The 25,351-nt window shown below is 46.5% G+C and overlaps 1 protein-coding gene across 2 annotated transcripts in view; it reads right to left on the bottom strand.

Moving 5' to 3' along the window:
• Nceh1 (neutral cholesterol ester hydrolase 1) overlaps positions 1 to 25,351 on the bottom strand; it is a 60,598-nt gene that overhangs the window by 16,710 nt on the left and 18,537 nt on the right. Inside the window, exons 2-4 of one of the 2 annotated variants that reach the window (XM_039101978.2) lie at positions 13,871 to 14,029; positions 6,096 to 6,324; positions 2,529 to 2,598 (exon numbers count right to left, since the gene is read on the bottom strand). In XM_039101978.2, coding sequence (XP_038957906.1) covers positions 2,529 to 2,566 — 38 coding nt within the window. In that variant the 5' untranslated portion in view covers positions 2,567 to 2,598; positions 6,096 to 6,324; positions 13,871 to 14,029. The remainder of the gene's footprint in view (positions 1 to 2,528; positions 2,599 to 6,095; positions 6,325 to 13,870; positions 14,030 to 25,351) is intronic. The other variant, NM_001127524.2, reaches the window with a different exon arrangement.

Here is a 25,351-nt window from a genome sequence, read left to right as displayed (position 1 = left end):
TCCTCCGGGTGCCAAGTGAAGCAAGCCCGATTTCCTTCCTTCTCTAAGCCTTTGAATAAGTACAGGGAGCAGAAACCACTGAAGGGCCCCTAAAGCTTCTTTAATACCACATTCCAGGGCCTTGTTCTAAGGGCTTGGCTCCTTCTATGTCCTGTGAAGACACCGTTGTTGGTTGAATGGCTCCTGCTGAACTTCACACAAGAGTCCTCAGAGATCTGACAGGTTAGCTGCAGGTTCAGAAGAGCAGGGAGCTGTGCAAAGCAACTACAGTTAAATCTGCCGAGGTGGAAGCCTCCTCAGCCACACTGTGTGAGCCCAGGCTTCTGTTACAGGCTGGGGCTGCCTGACACCTCAGTACAGCAGCTCTGCAACCTAGACTACAGCAGGAGGATTCCCTGCTGAACACCAGAGGCCCTTTTATTCCAGCCATCTAAACTGATTCTCCTAGACATGTCTGTGAGGTCCCCATCCCAAGTCAGCATGGTCTCCTTGGTGCTCACACTGCAGCCTCACACAAGATGCTGGCACCCATGTTCCTGCTTTCTGTCCTGAGGAAAAATCCATGATCCTACCTCAGATCGGCAATAGGGCATGGGGGATGAAAGCCACGAATGGGAAGAAGGCAGAGGAAAGGGAGAACTGGAGGGGCCTGGGTCATATAAGCAGTCAGTGCCTTCCCTGTCTGGTTATGTGGCATTATTAGTTTCCTCTGACCTAGGCTTGGGAACCTACAAAGCTTCTAGCCTATAGTCCCGCATGCCACCGATGCATCTGCTTAGCTAGCTGACTACTGTAGAGGACTCACTTGCTATTCTGTGAGGAAGATAGTAAGATACGTACCGTGTGGGGGTGTGGGCATATATGTCTGCACAAGTGTGTGTGTGTGTGTGTGTGTGTGTGTGTGTGTGTGTGTGTGTGTTGTACATGTGTGCTGCTTCGCACTCCTGTAAATGTGTGTGAGGAGGTCAGAGGTTAACAAACACTGGGTGTTTTCTCTATTTCTTTTTACCTATTTTTTAAAGAAATGGTCTGTCAGTGAACTCGGAGCTCAGCAGCTCAGCTAGACTGGCTCACCAACAAGCCTCCAGGGTCCTCCTCAGCACTGAAACCATAATAGCAGGCCCAACCACATCTGTTTTTTGGGTTTTATCAGTTTGTTCTGTTGTTGTTTGGGTTATTTGGGGATGGGGGAGTGCTGGAGATATTAACCCAGGTCTCTATGCTTGCACAGAAACAACCTACCGCGGCGTCAGCTTCCCTATGCTTGGTTTTGGTTTTCGTTGTTGCTGATTTTGTTGTGGTTGATTTGAAACAAAGGGCCTTACTTTACAGCCCAGATTGTCCTAGAAATTATTACACAGACAGACTAGACTGGCCTAGAACTCATAGCAGCTCTCCTGTCTCTAGCTAAATGCTCGGACTACATGCATAAGCCACCATGCTATACTGCCCTGGATGATTTATATGAGAATTTAGAGATCCAGACTCTTCATTCACCTATGATACAGCCTGTAACTGAATCCCCTGTGAATGCGGGGAAGTTTTTTTAGAGCAACCGACTCAGCAACAAACAATCTCCACTACCCCCACGAGCATTAGTTCCTACTGAGAACGTAGATCAAACGTGTGGCCCTTCAAACACGGAAGCTGGCTTCAGAGATAAACAGAGGAAAGTGGCTGGAATTTCCCACGCAGCTGTCCAGGACCTTCACAGAGGGAAGTCTGAGTCAAGAGACTGAAAGCTCTGGGGCCAGGCTGGCATGAGACAGTGATGAGATGTGTCGTTGCCATGGCAACAGCTGCCAACTTATTCAGATACTTCATAGTTGCTCAAGAAACCGGCGTGTGAGAGAGCCCACAGAGACCAGTCCACCGTTTACTAACAGTTCCATGTCTGGTGTTTGCTGAGCACAGTGCTGTCTTCCGAGGGTTACAGAAACGTACTTCAGGAAAACAGTCCTGGCTGGCAATGAGGTTCTCTTTCAAATCCCAACTGTTTTTAGTTTTAAAAAGTTTCGGTCAGACTTACAGTAAGACTACATTTTAAAAAGCCTGGGCGTACGGCTCAATAACAGGCTCTCTGAATGTATGAGGTTCAGTCCCTAGCACTGCAGACAACAAATGCATAGATATTTAAAGTAAATCAATGTATTACTAAACCCCGTTCAAAAAATATGGAGTAGGTAGACACATCTGTCATCCCAACATTTGATGCCGCATTTTATTTTTATTTACTAGACTGTTACTTAGCATTTCTTGTTAATAACGATGATGACTATTGGAGGCTGGAGCAATGGCTCAGCAGCTCAGAGTGCTTGGTACTCTTTCAAAGGACCAGAGTTTTGTACCAACACCCATACTGGGCAGCTTACAAACACCCGCAACTCCAGTCCTAGGGACGTGACACACTCTTCTGGCTTCTGTGGGCAGCGGCGTTCAGGTGCACATAGCCACAGACACAGACAGGAACACATACAAAATAAAAACGGAAATCTTAGTTGGAGCTGTGACCAGCGGTAGCTACTCACTCAATAGAAACGATGACGGCGTTCAGCTCCTCGGCCATTGCTGTGCACAGCTGGTCATAGTAGCTGATTTCTAAGAGAGAAGAATGAATCACTACAAAGGTGGCCATTCCCCCTGTCCACTCTCACGAATCACCATGTGTAGATTGTTTTCTAGACTGAGACAATAATAACAACAAACACTAAACAGTGCATGTGAACCAGGTGTGTAGCAGTTGCTTCTGACCTCAGTACCTGAGAGGCAGAGGCAGGAAGATCAGGGGTTCAAGGCTGCCGTAGGCACTACGCTGGGATGTGTGAGACTGCTCAAAACCCCAGAAACCAAAAACAGAAGAGGTTAGGGAGAGAGGAAGGAAAGAGGAAAGAGGGAAGAGGAAGGGTGAGGAGAAGGGAGGGGGTTCAGGGGAGGGAGGGATGGTTAGAAAGGGAGGGAAGAACGAAAGGCAAACAGACACACTCAACTGCAAAACTTAAACCTATTTTATAATAAAATGTAATTACTACAACAGGAAATCAGTACTGAGTGAGTTTTTAACTTATGCTTTTAACTTACTAAACATTTATTTCATACCCACCACCTCAATTCTGATTTTGAAGCTCTTCAAATATACACTATCAAGACAAATCACAGCAAATGAGCCATTTCCACCTTAGAATTATAAGATTTTATACTTTCAACATCCTGTGATTCGGGAAAATTAGCAATGTGAGGAATAGGGTGGTTAGTTTCTTTCTGCCAACAGAGAAGCAGAGTTTTAGGAAGTCTTATTTCCTAGAAAGGAGACTCAAATGCCCTCAGGAACAGAATTATCTTAAGAGGTAAGGATTGACTTCTTGTAATTTTTCTCCCAATCCGTTAAAACCCACCAGACTGGGATGTAGCGCAGTTGATAAGAGCATCCGCCTAGCAGGCATGAAGCTCTGGGTTTGAACCTCACACCACATTAACCTGGGAAGGTAGCAGATTGCTGTAATCCCAGCACTCAGGAGGGGAAGGCTGGAGAATCTGAGTTTAAGGTCATTCCCAGCTACATAGTAAGGCTAGCCTAAGTCCATGAAACCCTGCCCCCAAACAAACAAGCAAACAACAAAAAAGATTTACTCTTTCAGCAGAGGGCCTAGTGTTTCCTTCCTTAGTGATAGGGAAGTAAGTCCTTAGAAGCAGAAGGTGCTTCTAAGAAGTCTTCAAGCCTTCTAGAAGACTGCACGCCCATCTGTAGACAAGTGCCAGCCCAGCTCTCCCTCGGGCCCACCAGTCAAAACTAAGGGGGCAGTGGCCAGGCTGACTTTCATAACCACACATTCTGCCATCTATACTTCCTGTCTTGGATAGGACTCTCAGCTGACACATGTCCAGGGCCACAGACTCCGTCCATCCAAGGCAGCGACCCATCTTATTTACTTTGAATCTCTGTCTCTAGCACACAAGAGTGATTATAAAGCTTAGCACTGTCGATTCTACAAGATGTACTAATCACCTCTGGGCCTGTCTGCGACAAGTTTCTAGAGTTGTTAACTGGGGAAGGAAGACACATCCTGACTGGGGACGGTAGGATTCCCTGGGTCCTGCTCCTGGACTGAAGAAAAAAGTAACAACAACAAAACGGAAGATACAATGTGACAAGTCACCTCACGTTTCTGCCCATGGCCTTCCTTCCTGCCCAGATGGATGGCCTGTACCCTCAGAATGTAAACTATAATAAACCCTTCCTTCCTGTCTTAGTCAGGGTTTCTACTCCTGCACAAAACATCATGACTAAGAAGCAAGTTGGGGAGAAAAGGGTTTATTCAGCTTACACTTCCACTTTGCTGTTCATCACCAAAGGAAGTCAGGACTGGGACTCAAGCAGGTCAGGAAGCAGGAGCTGATGCAGAGGCCATGGAGGGATGTTTCTTACTGGCTTGCTTCCCCTGGCTTGCTCGGCTTGCTCTCTTATAGAACCCAAGACCACCAGCCTAGGTATGGCACCACCCACAAGGGACCCTCCTACCCTTGACCACTAACTGAGAAAATGCCTTACAGCTGGGATCTCATGGAGGCATTTCCTCAAGGGAGGCTCCTTTCTCTGTGATAATTTCAGCTTGTGTCAAGTTGACACACAAAACCAGCCGGTACCCTTCCTTCCTTCCTTCCTTCCTTCCTTCCTTCCTTCCTTCCTTCCTTCCTCCCTCCCTCCCTCCCTCCCTTCCTTCCTCCCTCCCTCCCTTCTTTCCTTCCTTCCTTCCTTCCTTCCTTCCTTCCTTCCTCCCTCCCTCCCTTCCTTCCTTCCCTTCTTCCTTAAGTTGCTTCAGTGTTTTGTCATAGCTATGAAGAACCAAGGGATACAGTGGTGACCCATGGTCCAGGTCTGCCTTCAACTGTAAGTATCTGCATTAAGAGTCACATCCTGAACAAACTCACGTCATCAGTGGGAACAAGCCTGTGAATAATAGAAGACCTGATGGGTGTGGAGCTAAATGAGACGGAGTTGTGAAAGAGAGTTGAACATTCTATATTTTGTGAATTAAAAGTTCATATAAAAACATAATAAAGGAAGAGCCCTAGTTTGAATCACTTTTTCTTTCTAGTTTGTTAAAATTACATTTGTATTTGTGTGTATCTTGTGTCAGGATGCCACAAGGCCCACGTAGAGGTCAGAGGACAAGTTCTGGGAGTCAATTTTCTCCTTTCACCATGTGGGTCCCATGGATGGAACTCGGTCATCAGGCCTGGTGGCCAGCACCTCTGTCTGCTGGGCCATCTTCCAGCCTGTGGTATGCTTTCTGTGGGGAGAATACCAAAAGCTCTGGACTGCGGATGAAGAAGGAGGTCATAGTACTACAGGCAGGAGCCTGAGCTTCTGAGACAGAATGTGCTCATGATGTGGTGCTAAGCAGCCAGCTTCTTTGAAGTCGGGCTCCAAAGAAAATGCCTCAGCCCTTGGAAACACTGTTTTCTTTTAATAGCTGCATACTTTCCGTATTTTACTCTTTGGGTTTCAAAAGCTAATGCTGACTTACCACGTGTTAAGCAATGCCCAGTCTGTTGTGTAAGAAGAAGCCTTCAAAATCAAGTCGATAAGGGCTACAGATAATTACCTCACGAGCTGGTAAATACGGTAACTTCTGGTAAAGTTGAGCTTATAGTCATAGGGAGAGCCACTATCACTGGATTATTACAGTAAGTCGTCTAAGATTTAGATCACAGGAGCCCGTGCGCGATGCACAATACTGCCACCTAGGCTACGTTCTTAGCTCAGAAAATACGTTCAAAGAAATCAGCACTAAGAAGTCATCCAACAAAGGCTGGCGCTGTCGGCTCTGCTGTAGACCCAGCCATTGTCTCAGATCAACGAGCAATGGTTTCAACCCCCCGTGCTGTAGGTGGGAAGACACAAAGGAAGACAGGGAGAAAGACAGGAAGAAAACAAGAAAGGAAGGACGGAGAAACCACTCTAGGCCATAACCACATAAACGAGACAAGCACTGATAAGGTGGCCAGGGCGACATGGGAACCAGGATGTTCCCGAGAACCAAGGGGCCCTCCCAGAGCCAAGCACACGGAGCCACCTGAAGATGACGGGGACTTACTTGCACTGGCCAAGGCCCAGCCTCCTCCGTGGATATAGACCACACTGCGGCGCAGCGGCTCATCTGGTTTTGGAGGGCCTTCGAATACTCGGACCTCCACGCCATCGAAGTCAGTGTCCGTCACCTTCACTCTTGGAGAAGACCTTGCGCTTTTCTTGCCAAAAGAGATGATGATGAAATTCAGTGTGATCAGATGGTGGCTCAGTCCCAGGGAATGTATCAGGTTACTCTGCAGGGATGTGGAGAAGAAGCGGGGAGACGGGGAGTCAACTGTTAGCATCAGGCAGGTACGCAGAGTGGGGCTCACCAAAACGTGGGGGGTGTTTAGCTTGCTTTTTTTTTTTTTTTGAGACTGAGCGTGTGTGTGTGTGTGTGTGTGTGTGTATGAGAGAGAGACAGAGCAGGAGAGAGTACACCAGAGAGCAAGGATCTCACTATGTGGCCCTCTCAGACCCTGACACTTGCTATGGTAGACTGGGCTGGCCTCAGTCCCACAGAGATCAGCTACCTTTGCCAACCAGTGCTGGGATCAAAGGCAGGCAAAAAAAAAAAAAAAATCAATACACCTGGCTTGTTTTGCTCTTTTGAAACAGGGTCTTTACTCAGCATTCCAAGCTTGCTGACCAGTGACACTTGAGTTCCTGCAAACAACTGTTCCTGGCTCAGGTGAGTGTCACTGGACACATCTTACATCCCATAGAGGGCTAATATCCAATATATACAAAGACAAAGAATTCAAGAAGTTAGACTTCAGAGAACCAAATAACCCCCATTTAAAAATGGGGTACAGAGCTAAACAAAGAATTCTCAACTGAGGGATCTCAAATGGCCAAGAAGCACCTAAAGAAGTGTTCAACATCCTTAGTCACCAGGGAAATGTGAATCAAAACAACCCTGAGATTCCACCTCACACCAGTCAGAATGGCTAAGATCAAAAACTCAGGTGACAGCAGATGCTGGCAAGGATGAGGCGAAATAGGAACACTCCTCCATTGTTGGTGGGATTGCAAGCTGGTACAACCACTCTGGAAATCAGTCTGGAGGTTCCTCAGAAAATTGGACATTACACTACCTGAGGACCCAGCTATAGCACTCCTGGGCATATACTAAATGATGCTCCAACATATAACAATGACACGTGCTCCACTATGTTCATAGCAGCCTTATTTATAATAGCCAGAAGCTGGAAAGAACCCAGATGTCCTTCAACAGAGGAATGGGTACAGAAAATGTGGTACATTTACACAATGGAATATTACTCAGCTATCAAAAACAATGACTTCATAAAATTCATAGGCAAATGGATGGAACTAGAAAATATCATCCTGAGTGAGGTAACCCAGTCACAAAAGAAAACACATGGTATATACTCACTAGTGGATATTAGCCCAAAAGCTTGGGATACCCAAGATACAATGCACAGACCACATGAAGTTCAAGAAGAAGTAAGACCAAAATGTAAATGCTTCAGTCCTTCTTAGAATAGAGAACAAAATACTCACAGGAGGTAGAGGATAAGAGGGACTTAGGAGGAAGAGAAGAGGGGTGGGGAAAAATGAGGGCAGTACCATGTATTAGAGGACACTAGGATGATATACAGAGGTCAGGAAGTTGAACAGAGATATGTAGTGATGGGGGTAGGAAACTTGGATAGCCACCAGCAAGTCCCAGATGCCAGGAAAACAAGAGGCTCCCAGGATCCAACAGGGATGAGATTAGCAGAAATGCCCAACAAAGGGGAAGGAGAACCTGTAAAGACCATATCCAGAGGTTAGGCAAGGCCCCAGGTTGGAGGATGGGGCCACCCACTCATCTCTAAATTTTCAACCCTGAATGGCTCCTGTCTAAAGGAAATATAGGGACAAAGTGTGGAGCAGAGACTGAAGGAAAGGCTATCCAGAGACTGCCCCACCCAGGGATTTATCCCATATACAGCCACCAAACCCAGACAATATTGTGGATGCCAAGAAGTGCAAGCTGACAGGAGCCTGATATAGCTGGCTTCTGAGAAACTCTGCTAGAGCCTGACAAATACAGAGGTGGATGCTCACAGCCAACCATTGGACTGAGAATGGGGTCCCCAATGGAGGAGTTAGAGAAAGGACTGAAGGGGTTTGTAACCCTTCAGAACAACAACAATATCAACCAACCAGACCCCCCCCCACACACACACAGAACTCCCAGAGACTAAACCACCAACCAAAGAGTAAACATGGAAGGACCCATGGCTCCAGCTGCACATGTAGCAGAGGATGGCATTTTCTGGCATCAATAGGAAGAGAAGTCCTTGGTCCTGTGAAGACTCCATTCCCCAAAGAGAATGCCAGGATGGTGAGGTGGGAGTGAGTGGGTAGAAGCAAGGGGAGGGGGGATGGGATAGGGGGTTTCTAGAGGGGAAACTGAGAAAGGGGATGATATTTGAAATGTAAATACATAAAATGCCCAAGGAGGAAAAGAAAAGAGAACATGTCAATAAACTATTCCCCTTTGGGTCTTAGAGCTAGCAATATTTCCCCTCCCCCTCTCCCCCCTCCTCCCATCCCTATCCCCACTCCCACACCCTCTCCTGTCTTCCCCCAAACCCACTCTCCAGTCTCCCCCCCCATACCCACTCCCACACCCTCTTATTTAATGGAGCATTTACACAGAGCCTAGGCAAATGCTCTCAGACTTTATCATTTATTTTGCAGTGCTGGGAATCACTGGGGCTCACCCAGAGCTTTGAGAATGCTACACAAGTGCTCTCCCGCCAAGTCATACTCCCAGCCCTGACAAAGTCAGGGTCTCACTAAATAGCCCAGACGTCTTTCTGTAGCCCTCTCTTGAGCTGAAATTTTAGACCAGGTGGGATTGCTTTCCAAACAATTGTAATATGTTCATTTTCTAAAGCCAGCTTAACTTTCCAAATAAACGAACTACAGCTGCAATAAAACACCCAGACTGGAGGAAGAATACTGAAATGCAAATAAGTATTTCCCAATGTTTTAAAGCTTTTGTGTTTAGATGTGCCTAGTCTCTTGATAAGTGGGAGAAGTCATGCACACATGAGGACAAACGGCATAACCAGGAGCTTTGCCCAAACAGTTAAAGACTACCCCAGCTAGGTGCAGCTTAACCCCTGAATGCAGGAAACAGAGGGATTGCTGCAAGTGAGATCCTGTCTGGGCTGCACAGAGTTCCGGGGCTAACCTGAGCTATATAGTAAATCCTTGTCTCAAAAACAAATAAAAGGATATCTGCACGGAGGCCTCATAGAAAGTACAGTTAGAGAAGAGCCCTGAATCCCAGCAAAGATCTTTTGGAGTCATGGCTCACGGCGTAAGAACACCGCGGCTCAATCATGAAGACCAGAGTTCAGACCCCAGAACTCACATAAAAGCCTGGTATCCTGTAAATTCCCATAGCCTCACTCTGAGGCATCAGGTGCCCTCTTCTGGACTGTACACACACACACACACACACACACACACACATACACACACACACACACACACACACACACACACACACACACACACACTTATACAAAACCACAAGTAAATAAGCCATTTAAAAAAAATAACTTCTTTCAGCAAAGGGCACAGCTGGAGAGTAGTGGTGTTTTATTACGGACTATAAAGTCAGGATCTGACAAGGTAAGTTACTGCTTCACGGCAGGCCACATTCATCCCTCAGTCCTGACTCACTGACGCACCCACTAAGATAGTTCTCTTGACAAGCAAACCCATCTGGGTTTCGTTTGGAGTACATGCTGAGCCATGATCACTTGACTCAGTTTACCTCGTCTACCCAGGAAATGCAGAAAACGTTCATCATACACCCACCAGGTGGCATTTGTGAAAAATAAGAGGAGGAGGTAAGTGATCTATCCATGAACAGCATCTAGGGAGTAATCATTTACCATAGCAACAGGAAAATAGATATTGATAATTCAACCTCTATATATGCTATGACATAACTGTCCACTTCACTGAAGAGCTTAAAATAATTGTTAATACCATCATGTTAAATAAATGGAGGGCCAGCAAGATGGTTCAGTGGGCAGTGGCATTTGCCGTCAAACCTGACAATCTGAGTTCAATTCCTGGAGCCCAAATGGAAAGGGAGAACGGATTTCCTGCAAGTTACCCTTTGACCTCCACATGCTGGCCATGGCATATGTGCACACGAACAATTAATTAAACAAAATACTGTAAATAAATGAGTAAACAAATACATATAGAGTGTGCTTGTGTGCATGTGCAATTCTAAACTTAAATTCTTTAGCAAATTAGAAAATGGCATTTGATTTGCATGGTGAAAACTACATAGGTCTGACTAGGGTAACAGTGACACTGACCAGAGCATCACCATATTTATCCATTCAGATTCCAGAGTAGGCACAGCATGCTGTTCCAACACAGGACTCAGTTTACCCAGGCCTTCCCAGAAACACTTCTGCTTCTTAGCTTGCATTCACTTAATGTTAGCTGTGTTTCTGCAAGACAGTGTGCTTTGTTTAACTGGTGGCTGGGGTTGGGGGTGGCCCTGAGAAGAGACTGTCAGGGAGAGAAAGCAAGAGAAGGAAAAAAAGTAGGTGGTAGAGAAAGCACCCAGAAAGCTGCCACAAGAACTGTGACATTTAAAATTACTGATAAATTAGAGAAGCAAGCAAGCAGTTGTCCCGCACCAGGTGTGATAGTGCAAGCCCACGATCCTAGCACCCGGTTAGGAGAGGCGGCTCCTGACCAGCCCAGATACAGTGAGAGCCAGACCAGCCTGGGATATGTGGGTTCTTATCCCAACAAGACAACCAGCTATCCCACAGTCAGTACATTATAATCATTCAAATTTGAAAATGGGGTCTGGGGCTGTAGCTCACTTAGGCGGTGCTTGTCTACCAAGGGCAAAGCCCTGGACTCAGTCCTCAGCACCATGTGGACCAAGTGTGGGGGCCCACATCTGGAATCCAGTGAGGTGATGAAAACAGGCGGATGGGCAGCTCAAGGTCCTCCTCGGCTCCATAGCAACTGGAGGCTAGGCTGTGCTATGAGACCCTGACTCAAAATATGTCTCCCTCCCCAGGTCTGATGGCCAAAGAGCAAATGACAGACTATGACCAGAAACTGTATTCTGCTTGTTAGTATACAAACTGGTTTGCTTTTGATGTGGGCCAATCTCTGGTGGCTAATTCTATGCAAAAACTGTGGACAAGTCTATGGGCATGGAGAACTTGGAGGGGAAGGAAGAGGCAGTCTTTGGAAATTAAAAGAAGTAGAGGAAGTTGGATGAGATAATACATGCTGTGCTCCAGAGGCTGAGGCAGGAGAACCACCAAGAGTTTAAGGCCAGTTTTGGCTATATAATAAATGTAGGGCATCCTGGGCCATTGTAGTAAGATACTTTTCTTTTATAAAAAAAAAAATCAACCCAGGTAAACCAAAGAATTACAATGAGTTTAAAATCTAGCCTGGGCTGCAGAGTAAGTTCCAGGCTAGCCTGAGCTACAGAGAAAAACTAGCTTTTTGACCACATAATTTAAGAAAATTAAAACAAGAAGAGGCACAAAGATCAGCAGAGGAGAACCAAAACTGGTGGCCCTCTGGCACCCCAGCAACTAAGCGGTGAGAGCAGTGCGTTCGATAGGTGAAGCTGACAGGAGTTTCCAATACAGCCCCACACACAGTGGTGGCCTCACTTAAAACCTTAGGAGATTTTGGCTTGGGCTTTCTATAACTCCACTGCATAGTTCTCAAGAGTGATCTTTACAGACGATAATGCTGTGCCACAATGTCAGGAGGTCGGACATCCCTGGACCCAGACAAAGGTTTGCAAGGCTCTGCATGGACAGACTGGCTTCTGTCTAGGAATGAAATCCAGCCAAGGCATCCAGCCTGAACCAAGCTGGGTCGAAGATGAGATTTGAGCAACTAGGAAAAGTGAGGAAGTCAGGTTAGAAAGAGCTGGGCAGGAGTCTTAATCAAATGCCTACTGGTAGATAAGGCAAAGCAGCAGATGAGGTGAAGGGGCGCACAGGGGCGGGGTGGTAATAAACCCCTCCTCAATCTGGTGCTCAGCCTCAAAGGACCACCTATATCATGCTCACCAACCCCATCCTGCACGTCCTCACTTCCCAGGTAAGGCTCAAGAAACATCACAGAAGAGAGGGCAGGAAGAGAGAAGAGCTAAGGACAGGGGTATGAAGTGCTGTCTTCCAGACATGACATGGTCACTGTACCCATGAACTCACTACAGCCGTGACTAACTACACAACATTAATCACCATTCCAACAGGTAGAACTAAGTAAGGACTCAGTAAGATGCTGGAAGTGCCTTAAAGGAGTGGGTGATGGGGCTGGGGATTTAGCTCAGTGGTAGAGCGCTTACCTAGGAAGCCCAAGGCCCTGGGTTCGGTCCCCAGCTCCGAAAAAAAGAACCAAAAAAAAAAAAAAAAAAAAAAAAAAAAAAGGAGTGGGTGAGGAATTTAGGGTAGACATAATCACGATAGAGTGTGATGAATGAAATGTATGAAATTATCAGTAATAAGTTGACAACACATATTTGTACATAGTCAGTTTGAAGAAGACAAGAACAGTGTACAGAAGCCAACAGTGTCAACTGCACAGCCACTGTGTTAAAGTCCCAGCTCCCCTCTTACCAGTCCTGGGACTCTGGGTTGGTCACTAAAGCCCTCAGTGCTACAACTTCCCATCTATGGTGGCCATGTGTAATCCCAGCACTTGGGCAGTGAAACAGGCGATCAGGTGGTCCAAGGACATCCTCTGTTACATAGTCTAAGGCCAGCCAGGGCTGCATGAGACTCTCAAAAATCAAATGTAAAACAAAATGGTGGTAACCATGTTCTGAAACTGTTGGCTAAATGCTGTAAACAAATTACCTCCAGAAAACTTATATGTATGTATGTGTGTACACACACACACACACACACACACACACACACACACATATATATATATATATGTGTGTGTGTATATATATGGCTAGTGAGGCCAACTAGAATCGGCCTGGTGATGATTGGTGTGGGGGGTCCCAGCTCACTACGGGGAGTGCTGTCTATCATCCATGCATCTATCATCTATCTGTCTATCATTTGCCTGTCTGTCTGTCTGTCTCTATTGATCTATCTATCTATCTCTGTCTGTCTGTCTGTCTATCCATGTATCTATCATCTATCTATCTAATTTTAATTTTTTTTTTTGATGCAGGGCTTCCTTTTGTACCACTGGCTGTCTTAGAACTTGCTCTGTAGATCAGGCTGGCCTCAAGCTCAGAATTCAAGAGATCCACCTGTCTCTGATTCCCGGATGCTGGGATTAAAGGCGTGTACCACCACTCTGGAACTATTTTTACTTATTTATTTTTGGAGACATTTCGTATTTCTTAGGCTGGCCTTAAACTTGCTGTGTAGCTGGGGGATAACCTTGAACTTCTGTTCTTTCTGCCCCCGCCTTCCAAATGCCAGGACTACAGATATGCACAAGCACACCTAGTCTACGAAGTGTAGCGGATCAAACCCAGTTTCGCAACGAAAGCACTTTACCAGCTGAGGTACAGCCCCAGCCCTCAGGGTGGCTTAATGATGTTCTCCAATGCTTTTCTGTGGCGTCCGTACATCTATGCACCATAGAGAACTCTGGGTCCTCCATAGTCTCAGTGTTGGAAGAAAAGGCTTATTCAACAAAAGAATACCAGACAAAACAGAGCAAGGAGGGATATAGGGATGATTCAAAAGTATATGGACCCTCTACCAATAGTCACGAGTCTGAGTAGGTTACCCTGATTCGTAGTGGGTGCTGATTTCCGTGATCACAACACCCACAGTGCAGCGAGGCTCAGGTCGCCGACTACTGTGAACTGATGTGCAGTTTCTGTAAGGTTATTATCAGCTGCTTTTCGTGCTTGCACACGCTGAGACTGTTTGCTTCCAAAGGACACTGCAAATAAAATAGCAGGTGAAAGATAAGCTATGCAGGCTATGTGTGGATGCAAAGGGTGGGGTGCTGGGGAATGAGACTGTTCTGTAGAATGGAACCAGGCTGGAAGGCTTAGAAGACACACTTAACGCCTGCCCCAGGGAACCGGAAGTTAAACTGCAGCCAGGATAATGCGTCAGCTTTAGGGCAGGCCCCATAACAGCAGTGAGTAACAGGTTGTTAGGATGTTAGCTACAGCTCAGGTCAGTAGGGCAAGCTCTCGCAGTGCTGGGCACCTTCATGTAGGCAGCAGCGGCATTAGTGGTGGTATTGTGGGACTACAGGCTCATGAATCCACAGACTAGTTTAAAAGGAAAGTGATTTCTTTGTAGTTTGGCCAAACTGGGGAAAAAAGCTCTTAGTCTCTCTCCACCTTCTCCATCGCAGTTGCAGGGAGCGCTCTATGCCAGAAGCAGACAGACACATTTATGTCTTTCCTTGATGTCAGAATTTACTGAACAGTAGTAAACTCGCAAGGTACAGTGGTTTTGTTAGCAGCAGTTGCCAAGTGTCCCAGCATTCCGTGATTGTTGGGGGGAGGGTGGCAATGGGGGGGAGGATGGGGAGGGGAACACCCATAAAGAGGGGAGGGGGAGGGGTTAGGGGGATGTTGGCCCGGAAATAAGAAATACTCAAGTTAATAAAGATGGAAAAAAAATAAAGATTTAAATAATTAAAAAAAAAAAGACTCTTTCTTCTACTACACTTTCTTCATTGAGTTGGTCTGTTGTGGATGGTGGCTGAGTCAAGACTACAAGGTGCCTAGGGCCAGCCTCTGACCTCAACTCTGTAAACAAACTCCTTGCTCCTTCTCACAGTGCAAACCAGATCATGAGCCCAGTCCGATAAGGTCTGGGTCTGAAGGCCCAGATTTTCCTGGGGCTGAGCCTGTAGACTGTGGGAAACCCTATGTTCTTCCTAGTGTCAAAAGGCAAAAGACCCTACGGGCTAACGTGATGCTAAGCACCTTGGATGTGATTACTACTGAGTTTTAATGAGTTCTTTATATAGTCTGGATATAAGTCCCTTTTCAAACACATTATTTGGCAATATTTCCTTCTACTGTGTGGGTTTATATTCTTTCTGTGTAGGTGTATGTGTGGTGTGGCACATGCATGTTAGTGTGGGGTGCGTTCATATGTGTTTATGTATATGTGTATATATGGAGGGGAGAAGTCAACTTCCAGTGGGTGTCTTTTCACTATATATATATATATTCCTCTCATACTGAAATTATAGGCACATGCTGCCATGCCCAACTTGTTAAAACAAAACAAAACAAAATGTGCATTCTGGCAATCTAACTTCATGTTCTCCTGCTTGCTTGTCAGACATCTAACCATGAGCCTCCATTTTCACATCCTGTGCATCGATTATTTTCTTAATAACCACTGAAGTTTCTTTTTCTTGCTGCCCCTTCCCTCCCAAAAAAAGAAAAGAAAAGAAAAGAAAAGAAAAAGAAAAAAAATGTTTTCTACTACTGCCTTGGGTTCTAAGCCTAATCAAAAGACACCCTGATGCCGTGACCTGATCAGGGCCTCTTCTGCTTGCCAGGACAAATGGCTCTTGTTTTCATCTCACTGTTCCGGACAGCAGGTCATTCAACCTGCAGCCGTAAAGAACAGAGCTTGCAAAGCCTTCCCAGCTCCCTTCTGGAATACAGCAATCCAGGCCTGCCTGCTCATGCCCTCCGCCTGGCCGCTCACACAAGCCCCACAGTCCACAGCTTGTGATGCACAAGCTGGACTCGGCTGCTTTCTGCAAAGTTCAGGAAGCAGACAATTGGACGTGATCTTTGATGAATGACTTCCTGTTTTTACATCTGGGGCTCTCTATAGTATAAAATCTGACTAACCTCTTACGTGGTGGGATATACATTATTTCACGAATGGTACACAAAGCCTAAACATGCAAGGAAAATGATTTTATAGATATCTACCAGTGTCTGAGGAATCAGGTGATACCTGTCGTGTATTTCCACAATGATAATAACCAATTAATGCATCCTATATGAAATATTTTTAAAAACATATCTCGTACCCTTTTGTATGGCTTTAGAACCATTTGAACTTTCCCTCTCTGGATTCTCTGAAAGTCTTATGAATAGGAAGGGTGAGAAGCCAACTTATTCAGCACTCATTTGAGGCTGAGATGTTAATGTCTAGCCCAGTTCCTACCACACCACAGCCTGCCAGTCTCTGACTCAGTAGTTCACCTGACTCTGACTCATCACTCTGAGTATGACTGCTCAGAGCTGGAAGGCAGCCACTACTCAAGCAGCGCTCCAAAGCACACCTCTCCTGTTACTTGGGCTTTGCAACATTACGATGTGCCCAACTTAAAATCAGGATGAAGGGAAGCAGGCTATGGAATGTTCCACAAACTCTGTCTTCCTGGCAGCTCTTTCTGCCAGCAGATCTGCTCAGCTGTGCAGCAGGACCAGGGCAGCAACAAGGGAGTCTGAGAAAATCAGCATCTGAACAAAAGCCCAGGCCTTTACAGCAGGAAGAGGTTCCACAGCCACTGGTTAGTCTCAGGTTTAAACAACTCAGCCACATCTTGGGTAGAAGCCTCAGGAGGCCGGGTGCCCTGCAGGCTCAACCCACAAATCTCACAGATGCAGAGCCGTCTGTCCCACAGAGGAAGGCATTTGGATGGCTCCTAAACTCTGCACTGTTTACAGAAGCTGCTGGTCCAAACAGACTGAGGTAACTGAACAACTTACTCTTGTAGAACATTCAGTTTAGGGGGCGGAGAGACAGCTCAGCAGTTAAGAGAGCTTGCTGCTCTTCCTGAGGACCCAGGTTTGGTTCCTAGCACCCATGTCTTGTGACTCACAGCTGCCTGCACCCAAGTTCCACAGGATCCGATGCCCTCTTCTGGCCTCCATGGGCAGGTACACTCACATGCACATGCCCCCACATATATAGACATAATAAAAATAAACCTTAAAAAAAAAAAGGAAAACATTTCATCTAGATCCACAATCACAGCAATGCAAGCCGTTTAATACTAGACAGATGCAGTCAACGTGAGAGCATCTGCAGGGCAGAGGGATTATAACACAGTAACAGCCCCTTCTGAGGAGAGTTTATGGGTTAATTACAAGCACAAGGTTCCACTTGTGTACTCTTCATCCACTCCTTTTGCTTTGCTCTTTTTGGAAATTAGGTCTCACCCTGTACTGGAGGATCCAAGGGACCCAGGAGCTCCATGTCCCGTGAAGAGACTGAACTCAGGAGGAGCAAAGAACAGGGTGATTCTGAGGTAGCTCTCTGACTCCACACATGTGCACATCACATGACAGTACTCCCACCGACATATGCACACATCACATGAGAGTACACCCACATATGCACACATCACATGAGACTATACCCACATATACATGCATATACACACATATACACATGAGAGTATACCCACCCACATATGTGCACATCACATAAGACTACACCCACATATGCACAAAGGAGCAAATGTTTGCTTTGAAGCTGGGCACCCATCCACACAAGCCATAAGAAAAATACATGGTATATTTTCCACCACTTCCCCCAACACTCACTCATAACACGTGGTCAACAGGCACAGTGGAGCAGGTAAATGCTGACAATACACCAGAAGGTAAATACTTCAAACTGGCTCTCTGCACTAATGTTTGTTGAAGCTTGGGGCCTTATGCTTTTTCGGGGCTACACAACCTTTTTTTCTGGGTGACTCTGGAGCAACTTTTTTTCTTATTATTATTTTGGTTTTGCTTATTCGTTTTTGACATGAGGTATCACAGGGTATCTGGCAGCTCAGGTTGGCCTCAACCTTGCTTTGAGTTATTGCTTGAGTTACAGGAGTGCACCTCACACAGTTTACATGTGCTGCTAAGGACGAGAGCCAGGACTTAGTGTCTGCTGTGCAACTACCTTCACCAGCTAAGCTGCCCCAGCCCAGGGGCAAACTCTTAGGTTTCAACTCACTGCCAACAGACTCAACACAAATACTGACGCCATGGTCTTTTTAGATGTCTCAGAAAGATTCAGTGAGGCCAAACCTAGTCTGTGCAGGAATATTAATGAAGAGCCATTATGCCACGTGATGCACACCATTAATGCACATGATCACACCTTTAATCGATGGACTGGAGAAGTAGGAGCAAGAGAAGCAGGTTTCCAAGCCCAGACTGAACTATTTGCCAAATGTGAGACCAGCATGGATTACATGGAACCCTGTTTCAAAACATGAAGACATCATCAGCAATATTCCTACCTTAGTTGTACAAAGGAGGACAGGAGGAGGAGCAGGAGGAGGAGGAAGGAGGAGAAAAAAGAAAGAAGAAAGAAGGAGGAAGAGGAGGAGGAGGAGAAAAAGAAGGATGAAGAACAAGAAGAAGAAAGAAGGAGGAGCAGGAGGAGGAAGAAGAAGACGACGACACAGAGACAGAGTTGTATTTTTAACTATGTGTGCCTGTATGTGTGTGTGTGTGTGTATGTGTGTGTGTGTGTGTGTGTGTGTGTGTGTGTGTGTGTGTGTGTGCAGGTTTGAACATTTCTCCAGTGTATGGGCATTTAAGTACAATGTCCACAGAGGCACTAGAGAGAAGACATCAGATCCCCTAGACCTGTAATTACTAACCATTGTGAGCTGACTCATGTGGATGCTGGAAATCCAATTCCCTTTCTTTGCAACTTTAACCACTAAACCGTCTTTCCAGCCTTGATGTACAAATGATAGGAGATAGAGACAACACTAAGGATGCATTCCTTCTCAGCCCCGGTAGCAGGTTCCCACTCCACTACCAGGTTCTATGCAAAGAGAAGTAAGCAGGCCCTGAGAATCACCCCAATCCCATGACCCCTCCAGCATCAGGACATCTTCACCTTGCTGGACTGGAGCTGAGAAAATGATGCGTGAGACCGACCACACCCTGACCAGGACTACGTAACTATGATATCTTCTGCCCAGTGCTCAATTCTTCCATTGAACTCTTTAGGTTGTCAGGACCCCATAGATGGACTTGGGGACCCCTTTATGGACCACTTCTTCCCAATGTCCACCTCACTCTGCTCCTCACTGTTCTGTCTTTAATGGGCATGATGGGAAAGTGGCCAGTCCTAACCTTTTGGGGCTGCCTGTTTCCAGAGTTTTAGCCTAAAAGCTCCAGTTACAGCAACTGTGTGCTGATAACAAAGAATGAAGAACCCGTGACTGTAATCAGGGATCAGTTCTCCTCTCAGGCTCACAGCAGCTCAGCCTTTTAAAGACACTGGAAAACCCTAGTGGTAAAAAAGACATTTGCTAAACTCTGTTTAATCTTCACACCTACAAACTTCTCTTCAAACCAGCTGACTGAGAGGACCGAAGAGATGGTTCAGTGGCTTAGAGCACTTGCTGCTCTTGGAGAGGACCCAGGCTCAATACCCAGCACACACCTGCTGGCTCACAACCTGTCGATAAGTACAGTTGCAGAACATCCCAGACCCTCTCCTGGTCTCTGCAGGTACCACGTATGTCTGTGTGATGCATATACATACATGTTGGCAAAACATTCATATAAAATTAAACCGATCTAAAAACCACGTTTTTAAAACTAGTTTGGAGCTAGTCCAGCACATTTGTTTTACAAATGAGGCCCAATTCCTACCGGACAGAGGAGAGGAGCGAAGCTCTACCCTACCAGAGTTCACAGCGGGCCCTACTTGTGAAGCACTGTTTATCCGTCTATCAAACACTGACACCCAGCCTCTCACCTGGAAAGACCACAGATGCTCATTGTGTCTGTCAGGGAAGGAACAGGATAAGTCCACACTTCTTGCCTGATCCAAAATCCACAGGGCTGTGCTGCTGGTGCCGACCTGTGGGACTTCACATTACTAAATGCTGCACCATGGAGGAGCAAAGCCAACCGCAGACTCTTCTCACAGGTTCCACGAAGAGAACCCACAGAGAGACAATCCCAGAGGAAAGTGTCCCAGAGAAGACATGCACTCAAGACTCTTGTACAGGGGAGAATGAGCCGAGGTGAACCCAGACAGGGCCCTCTACAGTGGGGTGCACATGCAAGGCTGCCAGCTCTTCCTCTCCACATCTCCTAACCACACAGATGGCCTTCCCACTCTCCTTTCCCTACTCTCACACCAAAGCCTTCCAGTTGACTCTAGAAACCTTAGCATGAGAGAAATGAAGGCTTCTTTTTAATTCCCTCCTACCACCACCACTCAGGGTAAAAAAAAGTAAGAAAAGGAAGCATGAAGAAGGGACTTTAATGGAAGACAGGAAGACGTGCACGTGCTGCTTCCGAGGGACCCAGTTAAGATAGAGCCAGTGTAAGACATAACTGAGCATTCCAACGGGAGAGAGGAGAAGAGCTCTGGGTATGTTTTCTGCTCTAGCTGGAGCGTAAATCTAGGAGAGCGGGGCCTAAAACTGACGTGGACTGAGATGGACTGAAGTCTCTTGCAATAGCCAACTTTATTCCAAGCATCAGACCATCCAAACTCTAAGGATTAAGGAGAATCACATGACTAAGGGGTTCAATCCCAAGCACAAGCCTCATGTGACAAAGCCATTTCCATAGAGGCATGGGAATAAATACAGCTGAGGTAAATCACTCTTATCTGCTACACCGGGGAGGGGCAGGAAGACACATCCCGAGAACCACTCTGGGTTTTGAAGAAACTGAGGTCACGAGACTCTTGTTTTCCTGGAGTTTTCTCACAGGCACTCAGAATTCCCCTCACGTGACTCCGTCTTGGACTGCGTTCTGACAGTGCTGACAAAGGCAGCTGTCCTATTTTGCTTTCTATTTCTGTGACAAACACTGACCCAAACCTACTTGTGGGGAAAGGGTTTGCTTTAGCTCACATGCTATACAGTCCATCATGGAGGGAAGCCAGGGGAGGAGCTCAAGGAAGGAACCTGAAGGCAGGAACTGAAGTACAGGCTATCAAGGAGCTGCCTACTGGCTTGCTTCCAGGCTCACGTTCTGTGCCTTTCTTATCCTCCTGTTGCAGATTGCTGTCTGGCTTTTTTTCCCCCTGCTTCCTCATAAGGGCTGCCTGTACTCAGGTGAGGTCCAGGAAAATCTTAATTGGTCAGATTGACCAATCAGCCTGCGATTGGTCAGTGGAAGGAGGGGGGCAGAGCTGAAATTTTTAGAGAGAGAAAGAGGAAGGAGAGACAGAGAGATAGAGGAGGACGAGAAGGAGGACGGAAGAGACAAGATGGAACCAGAAAGAGATGGAGCTGACCCATATGGTCCGGAGAAGTCGCAAGTAGCTAGAGATTGCATAGATGGGCAATAAAATAATGTAGGGTACATTTGCCCGATCGGTCGAAGTGTGCAGCTTGAATTTATATCAATTGTCTTTTGTGTTCTTTGGGCATTTGTGTGGAGTTGGAGATTTACCATTATCAATCTGGATGGTCTACTACAAGTCTCTGGTGTTATCATATTATGGGGCTAAGGGGATCTGAGCTAGCGGTAGCTGGCTTTCTGCAGGTTAGCCAGAGGGTGGATGACCTGGGAATATGGGAGCAGCTGGTCCTGGGAACCATGAAGGCAGGCGAGCCCACCGTTACCGGTGCTTAGCGGGTTTTTTTTTTTTTTTAAACTACATGCTACACCCTCCCAGGAACACGGTGGGCTTCCCCAGCCCTGGTGAACGGAAGGGAGGCAGTCTTTCCCTCAGAACAGGTATCAGTGATCCTTCTGGTGGACGGGCTAGCAATGGAGAAAAATTTCATCTGTCACTGAATCACGGCAGAAGGCAGTGCCTGGGGCTCATCTTAAGAGACACTGAGGTAATGCTGAGGACCTGAGAGCAGGGAGCAATTAGAAGGCAACTTCTAGTCCACATGAAGGAAAAACAAACCTGGGAGGAGCTGTGAGAGCAGGCCGAAGTTCAGCTCAGGCGGAAAAGAACAGGTTTTCCCAAACCTTGAACTCCATCCTTGGTGGCATGCTCAACAGCAGATTTCAACAGAGAATAGCCAGAGCCTGAGGTCCAGGGTGGACTGGTCTTGGGAGTCAGTGCTCTCTAGACTGACACTTGGGCATCTGAAGGCCAGCGGGCACGCACATCCACAGCTGGGCCCCTCCCGAGCAGTGGTTAATACTGCGGAAGTCTTGAAAGTACGATAATGGGTCCTCTGCCCAGGCAGACTTCCAGAAGATGTCAGAAGAGGGTAAGACCTCCCCAACACACACTAAGTGTGGCCATAAGAGGCCCTGGGTATTTGAAGGGGAGAGAGCCAAGTGAACACAGCTTTGACACAGAGCGTGTGTATTGTGTCTTTCTGCCTGTTTGTCTTTCTGTCTGTCTGTCTGTAGGTCATGAAAGTAGGAAGAGGGCAGACCTTTAGCACTGAGGAAGAGCTCCTAGGGAAAACAAGACAGAACAGCATCCATGTGACAGGAGAGCAGAGGAGGATCTGCAGGAGGCAGCGCGGCAGGCAACAGGGAGGCGACAGGGACGGAAGAGGAAGTACACTGCATACATGCACAGAAACGCCACAATCGACACCCAGGGCTTACTACACGAAGTCCTAAAAATTCAGTTTAAAAAGCTAACAGGGTGGTCCACGAATTTCATCCCTGGACTCAGAAGGGAGAAGCAGGAAAATCTCTGAGAATTCAAGGCCAGCCTGGTCTACAGAGTGAGTTCAAGACCAGCCAGGGCTCTAGTTAGGTCCTATCTCAAATTAATTAATTGTTTTAAAAGCTGTAGGTGCTGGAGAGATGGCTCAGTGGTTGAGAGGCCACTGAGTTCAATTCCCAGCAACCACATGGTGGCTCACAACCATCTGTAATGGCATCTGATGCCCTCTTCTGGTGTGTCAGCAACAGGATGCTCATAGACATTAAATGAATAAATCTTTAAAAAAAAAAAAAAAAAGCTGTGGTAGCCTAAACTTTGGAATCCCAGCACTCAGGGGGCTGAGACAGGAGAATGGATCATGATTACAAGGCCAGCCTGGATTAAATATAACAAAACTTTGTGGCAAAGACGACATCATCATCATCATCATCATCATCATCATCACCACCACCATCACCACCTCACCGCCACCACCATCATCATCATCATCCAAAAGTTACTCAGGGTGGATGTCATGAGTAGAATGCTTGCCTGGCATGGTAGAAGTGGAAAGAGGCTGTAGGCTCAATCCCTACATGTGCCAGGGTCTAAAAGAAGGAAAAAAGGGGAAGCAAGAAAAAAGAGAGAAAGATAAACTATCACAGGTTTTCTCACAAGCAGACTCCAAATATATACACACCCCCAGATAATAAACGTAAAAATATATATATTTAAAAGGAATGATACTAACCTATCTTGAAAATCCAGGCAGCCTATGCTCTCTCTCAGCACTTACCTGGGGTGCTACTGTTCATATCTACTAGGAGGAAGGCTCTTTATAACTTGGTACTACACTGAGCGATGACCCAAAACTGTGCTAAGGGTCACAGACAATGCCAACGATCTCTCATCTGACCTTTGCCTTGAGGTTGGCAAATAGCTGTAGACCTTGTGATAGCTCAGAAGTGCCGAGGGCATGCAGGTTGTACAAGCAAGCACTGGTGGAAGCTAACGATGAGCCAAACAGAAGACCAGAGCAATTTCCAGAGCTGGTACACATCGCTGTCTTTGCAAAAGGGGTGCGAGCTCACAGGGGATCCTGCATGGCCACCTTCTCTGATGTGGGAAAATGCAAGCCACTTTTTGTTTTGGGGTGGGGGTCTCACGACATTGCCGAGGCTAGCTCTGTGCTCTTCCTATAGCTCAGGCAGTCCTTGAACTTGAATTGCTCTGTCCCACCCCTCCCCCGTACCACCATGCCTAACTGAAAATGATTGATTGGACAGATGGATTCACAGTGTTAGCTTTTATATCCCTCTTCCCTGCCACCTCCAGGTTCACATATTCTGAACAGTGGACAATTTACCCTGTCCACTTCCTACTTAAGTTCTTCATGGGAAGGAAACAGTCTGACCAGCAGGCCCTGCAGGATGCCGCCTGGCTTGAGAAAGGGATGTAGCAGTGTTTGCACCCTGCCCTCTGTGCTCAAAGCTTCTGTGGATGGACCTCCCTGTCGCTTACCCACTTAGTCACTTAGGAAATTTACAGAGGTTTCCTTGGTGCCAGGAACTTTTCAAAGCTAGGTACACAGGGTGGGGGTGGAGGTGGGAGTGGGGAGCACAGACATGTTCCTTTCCCTCTAGAGACACTACTAACTAGACAGAAAGACAGACTTAGGTGGGGAGACAAATGATTTAAAGGTAACTGAGATAAGCTAGGGATGGTGGCTCACGCCCGTCATCCACACTTAGGAGGCAGAGGTAAAATAGCCCTAAGTTCAAGGCCATCCAAGCTACAAAGTGAGATGCTTGTCTGGACCCACAGGAGAAGGAAGAGGTGCAAAGTTAACAAGTGCACAGTTATCAACGGAGAGGTCAATGACCCAGGAAAAGAGGGAGAAGGAAGAACAGGGCTGAGGGTGGGAGAGGATGGCAGGATGGGGACCTAGCCTGGGCACTTCAAATGTGAGACTCTGCTCTCTGTCCAAAGGCTCACCCCTTTTGATGAACTTGAAGAAGCTTCTGCCTCATCTAAGATGCCATGGCCACCAACAATTTCAGTGTTTGGGTCAAAACTTAAACAAAGAGTGACTTTCTGAAGCAACAGACTAGGGCCCAAGTAGGACAGATTTATACGATGTCTTTGTTGAAATTAAAAAAAAAAGCAACTACCTAAATAATGGAAACCCATGTTGTTTTCTGTTGAATAATAAAATTTACAAGTCATTGTATAGATGCGACACAGTTTTTTGTTGTTTGCTTTTTCTGTCTGTTTTAGATGCCAACTAACTACCTGGGGCCTCACACACTGGGCAAGAGCACCACCATTTTTATTATTTTGAATATTATTTATTTACTGTGTATGTGTGAGTGTGTGTGTGTGTGTGTGAGTGTGTGTGTGTGTATACATGTGAATGGAGACCAGAAGAGGACATCAAGTATCTACCTCTCTTGTTCTCTACCTAGTCTTTTGAAGTAGAGTCTCTCCCTGAATCTGGGTTTCCTTTTTTTTTTTTTTTTTTTTTTTTGCGGGGGGGAGGGGCTAGGCTGGAATCCAGCGAGCCCCAGAGATTGATCACCTTCTCTTGGAGCTGGGGTTACAGGTAGACACAGGACATCTTGTGTTACATGGGTGCTGCAAGCCAAAGTCCAGCCCTCTGACTGACTAATAAGTGCCCTTAACTGCTGAGCCACCTTTCAGCCCCCCCAAAAAT

This window comes from Rattus norvegicus, chromosome 2, assembly GCF_036323735.1.
Source record: "Rattus norvegicus strain BN/NHsdMcwi chromosome 2, GRCr8, whole genome shotgun sequence".
NCBI classification, from domain to species: domain Eukaryota; kingdom Metazoa; phylum Chordata; class Mammalia; order Rodentia; family Muridae; genus Rattus; species Rattus norvegicus.
The sequence above is the reverse complement of the archived record's forward strand: the minus strand, read 5'-3'. Positions and strand labels throughout refer to the sequence as shown.